Source organism: Triplophysa rosa, linkage group LG16, assembly GCF_024868665.1.
Source record: "Triplophysa rosa linkage group LG16, Trosa_1v2, whole genome shotgun sequence".
Classification (NCBI taxonomy): Eukaryota; Metazoa; Chordata; class Actinopteri; order Cypriniformes; family Nemacheilidae; genus Triplophysa; species Triplophysa rosa.
In genome coordinates, this window is record NC_079905.1 from 19,702,629 (window position 1) to 19,707,365 (window position 4,737).

Genomic DNA, 4,737 nt, shown 5'->3' on the forward strand with positions numbered 1-4,737 from the left:
TCAACTCAGTTTAACTCTGATCGTGACCGTCTACTCCAAAATGCTGTGGGGAGGTGTCCTGTGGTTGACTTGAAGATTTGCGGAGTCAATGTTTCATGTTTGCTTGATACCGGAAGTCAGGTCAGTACGATTACAGAACAGTTCTTCAGAGAGCATTTAGCAGGTGTAGCCGAAGACATGCTTTCTACATCTGGTTGGCTCAAAATTACCGCTGCAAATGGGTTAGATATCCCTTACCTTGGCTATCTCGAGCTTTCAGTTGAGACTATGGGTATAACCCTGTCGGAGTGTGGGTTTTTAGTAGTCAGAGATGTACAGAGTTCATCAGCTGTTCCTGCATTCATTGGTATGAATATCATAAACAGATGTAGGCAGTTGGTACATGCTGAATTTGATACCACTCTAGGTGGAGAGTTACGGTCTGACTGGAGAGAGGTCTTTCAGCAGGTGCAGAGTGCCAGTAGACTTCAAAAACGTCTACTGGCACTTGGTGAACTTGTGCTTGAAACAGCAGGGTACAGTTAGGAAGCCTGAGTTTTGTTCACTGTGGTCAGCCGAGTGTCAGTCAGCCTTTGAGTTGCTGAAGGAGAAGCTTACGTCCGCTCCAATATTGGGCTATGCCGATTTCATCCTTCCGTTTATTGTGGAAACTGATGCGAGTAGTGAAGGTCTAGGAGCAGTTTTGAGTCTGCAACAAGGCGAAGGTAAAAGAGTAATCGCGTATGCTAGTAGGAGACTGCGCCATGCAGAGAAGAACGACCGGAATTATAGTAGTATGAAGCTCGAACTGTTAGCTCTCAAATGGGCTGTTTCCGAGAAGTTCCGTGGTATCTGTTAGGCTCAAAGTTTGATAACAACCCGTTATGTCATCTGAAGACAGTGGAGCTGGGCGCCATCGAGCAACGGTGGGTGGCCCAGTTAGCCGTTTTTGACTTTGAGGTCAAGTACAGGCCCGGACGCACTCTCTAGACACCCATTAGCAGGGGAGCCTGTTAACTTGGATGATGCAGAATATGACGACTGTATTGCAATTTGCAATGTGGTAAATAAGGGTATGCCTTTGGACCCAGAGTTGTTATCTGCTGGGGATCAGTGTTGTAAAGTGAGGCAGATTCGTGCTTTAGAGTGTGGAGTCAGAGTAGAAGGGACTGATACTCGAGGAGGTACGTTTACTCTCCCGGGCTTTACAAAAGCGGAGTTGAGAGAGTTTCAGTTAAAGGATCTGTTTTTCAGTTCTTTCAAAGAATTCTGGGATAATAACCGAAAGCCTACTTATCAGGAAAGGCGCAGCCTGCCTAAGCCTGTATTGTCCCTTTTGAAGCAGAGGAAGTGTATTACCGAGTCAGACGGGTTGCTCTATAGAGTTGTGGATGATCTTCGTCATGGTGAGTGTCAGCAGCTGCTTGTACCTGTTTGTTTGCAGGAACGTATCCTGGAGAGTGTCCATGACAAGATGGGACTCCAGGGTATTGAGCGTTCGCTTAACCTGTTTAGGCGTAGATGCTTCTTGGTTGGCATGTATGAGGACGTAGAGAGGTGGATCAAAAGGTGTCAGCGGTGTATTTTGACTAAGATGCCTCAGCCGAGGATTCGGCCTCCCATGAAACCGTTTCTAGCGTCAAGGCCTTTGGAGGTGGTGGCTGTAGATTTTACACTGCTTGAACCGGCCTCAGATGGTCGTGAGAATGTGTTGGTAGTAACCGATGTGTTCACCAAGTTTACACAGGCTTTCCCTACCAAAGACCAGAGGGCAGACACTACAGCCAAGGTTTTACTCAGAGAGTGGTTCATGAAGTATGGCATTCCAGAGAGGTTACACTCGGACCAGGGGAGGAACTTTGAGAGTGAGGTGATAGCTGAGTTGTGTAAATTGTATGGGGTAAAGAAAACNGGCGCGTGACGGGCGTCTGGAATGTCCAGTGGAGGGCCAGGAGCCTCGCGTCACGCCCGCGCCGGATGATTTGACCTCGGCGCTCCTGGACTGCACGTAACTGATTAGACCGTTGAAGGGTGCCAGGTCTTTGGCACGCAGGCTGTGGATGTCTATGACGGTGGAGTAAATGTCTCTCAGATTGATGATTTTCGTCTTCTTGTCTCGATCCTCGTGCAGAACGGCGTTGGCGCAGATGAAGAGGAAGATTCCGACGCCCATCACCAGAGGTCCGAACACTTTCAGGTTATCCGAGTACAAATAACTGGCAAAGAGACTTGCGAAGAATCCCAGGGACCGCGCGCTCGGGGATGAAGAGTTTCTGCTGTCCGTGTCGTTGACTTCGCTCAACGCAAAGAACTTTCTGTTGCTCGTGACGTTTGACACGCGCACGGTCTCTATCTTCCTGAAGAAACTCTCCGGGTATTTGGGGTTTTCTTTGGGCCAGTATCCCAGTACAGCCATGGCGACGCCCACCAGTAAGATGAGAATTCCCAGCGCAGCCACCAGGCCGGAGAGAGAGCACAGTTTCACTTTTCCCTTCACAACAACCATGTCCGTTTTACGCTTCTTCTGCGCTTTCCTCTTCTTTTTGTTTTCCGCTCGGTTCTTGGTGCGGAGAGAGTCCTGGCGCCGTGAAATCCTCAGGAGGCCACCTGTTGCTATCATCGTGCCTATTGGATGATGTGCCTGTCAATCATCCTGTGGGCGGAAAGAAAGACAAACAAATAAAGACGTTAAACAACACTGAATAAAGGTCTTCGCACATACAGTCTGAATTTTTCGTATGCGTTTTTTCGTATTTGCCGCTGGTTTGTACGGTGTCTCTGAATTGTCAAAACGCCTCTCAAAATGATTGCTACAGATGCGGAAAACTCAGAAAATCGAACCCAGTCCGAATAACTACTTCACGGTGAAGTGATTGGTTCCCTCCGTATCAGCAGCCAATGAGCTTGCTGCTCTACGTTTAAATCTCGGCTAGTGATTGTTGCAGCAGTGCAGCGCATTTCAGAGGCAGCACGTATTCAGAAACATCCAGACCTAAGATAAGTGAATGATCTTTACTCCTTACTACTCACTGTGCATAATGTGTGATCTGCCTAATTTATTTTAAAATGATTAACCATGTAACAGTCAATACGTTTTCATGTTAGCAGTCTTGCATTGCATGCTCGAGTTAACATCAAGCTATCAGCAGCAACTTTTGCACATATGCGTTGGTACACCACGAGCAACATGCAGCTACAGCTATCGCTCAAACGTGCCTAAGTAACTATATGGAAAAGGCTAAATGAATAAACTCTCAGTCGTTTGTATTTACTGGTGTACAGCTGTCCTAGGAACCAAGTTGTCGTCCACACGGACTGATTAAGTGTTGCACAGGAAGACAAATTGATGAATGCTCATCTGTGCATCTTGTCTATGCTCCGTACTATGCGTTCATGCCCTCCATAACTAAATCTGTGCATATGCTGTTAACTAGTACACGTATTGATGTCTTCCAATCTTCGTGGCTACCACTGGCGAGCGATGAGCGGCGTAGCGGTGTAAATTGCCACGAGAGAATATGCTAAATAGCATTAGCTCGTGCACTGTCACACGTGTGTAAATTTAACTCGTATTGCCCAACTACACCATGCCTATTCCGTAATGACGCAGATTGATTGTCAAATGTTATTTGTATATCTTCTGTATACTGTCAGTGTGCAATGGTCTCAGTATACGTGGTCGTAATTATACCTATCGTAATACAGATATCCTTGCCAAGGATAAGTGGTGCAGATGTCATCAAAACTGTCAATAAAAGCATTTTTGTAAATGTGGCCAGGGGGTAAAAAGTAAACCTTTCTGTTGTGTGGTGAAATAAATGTGTATGGCCCTTTAAGAGATTTCTCTCCCGTTCACGCGGTGCGGTGCGTTGGCTCTTTGTGCGCATGCGTAGCTCCGAGAGACCACATGTGGTACGCTCTTGTAGAGAAGAAGCTCCGTGTGTGTTGCGTGTCATCGCGATCTGATGTTATGTGCATAAGTGTAATTCCGGGTAAATATCCTTTGTATGTGTTTATATACATCCGTATATGTTACCTGTGGGTTATATTGCTCTGTCTAAGTGTACGTTGGATGGTAAATGTTAATAGATGCAGTGGATCGAGTGTGCACATGGCGAGTGAACATCGTGGTGAATGCTAGCGAGCATTTTAGATATGTAAGTTTAGTTTGGGTAAAATATATTATGCCGTATGTTCCTTTCTTTATAATATGTTTTTTATAGCTTTGTAAGGAAAATATGTATGATGATTGTACAAGTGTGTAATATGCGTTTCTGATAATTGATGGTAACTTTGTGATATGGATGTAAAGTGGCTAACTAATGTGTTTTCATCTTCCATGTGCAGCCACTACCGTATTTTGTTTTATTGAGCTTCATTTTGTTTGCGTGTGTAACAGTTTTTGTTTGTTTGTTTTGTTTCACCGAGATTTAACATGATATAGAGTTAAGAGTGTTTTCTGTGTGCTGATTCAGCATTCAGCCGCAGGTGTAGGAACTAGATTTTATTTTTGTAAAACTCATAGGAACCTTTTTGTCCCAAAACCTGTTGTTTTGTTTCTTTTATTTCGTGTTGACCCCTTTTCTCCCATCAACCGCTGTAATACTTGTTTGTAAACAGCAGTCAGATTAAACCCCAAAAATAGAACATAGTTTTGCCTGGGTGTGCTTTATTCCTCTTACACCCGGCCACAATTCAGGAACTGTTTTTATGGCGCAACGTTTCCGTAACTTCAGGAATCGAGTTACAGTGAATCTG

At 45.2% G+C, this 4,737-nt stretch overlaps 1 protein-coding gene across 1 annotated transcript; it reads right to left on the reverse strand.

Moving 5' to 3' along the window:
• Window positions 1–1,813: 1,813 nt before the first annotated feature.
• LOC130566985 (transmembrane protein 200C-like) lies at window positions 1,814–4,057 on the reverse strand. Its single transcript, XM_057354836.1, has one exon. The coding sequence runs from the start codon at window positions 2,597–2,599 to the stop codon at window positions 1,814–1,816; it is 786 nt and encodes a 261-aa protein (XP_057210819.1). The 5' UTR covers window positions 2,600–4,057.
• Between the last annotated feature and the right edge of the window lie 680 nt (window positions 4,058–4,737).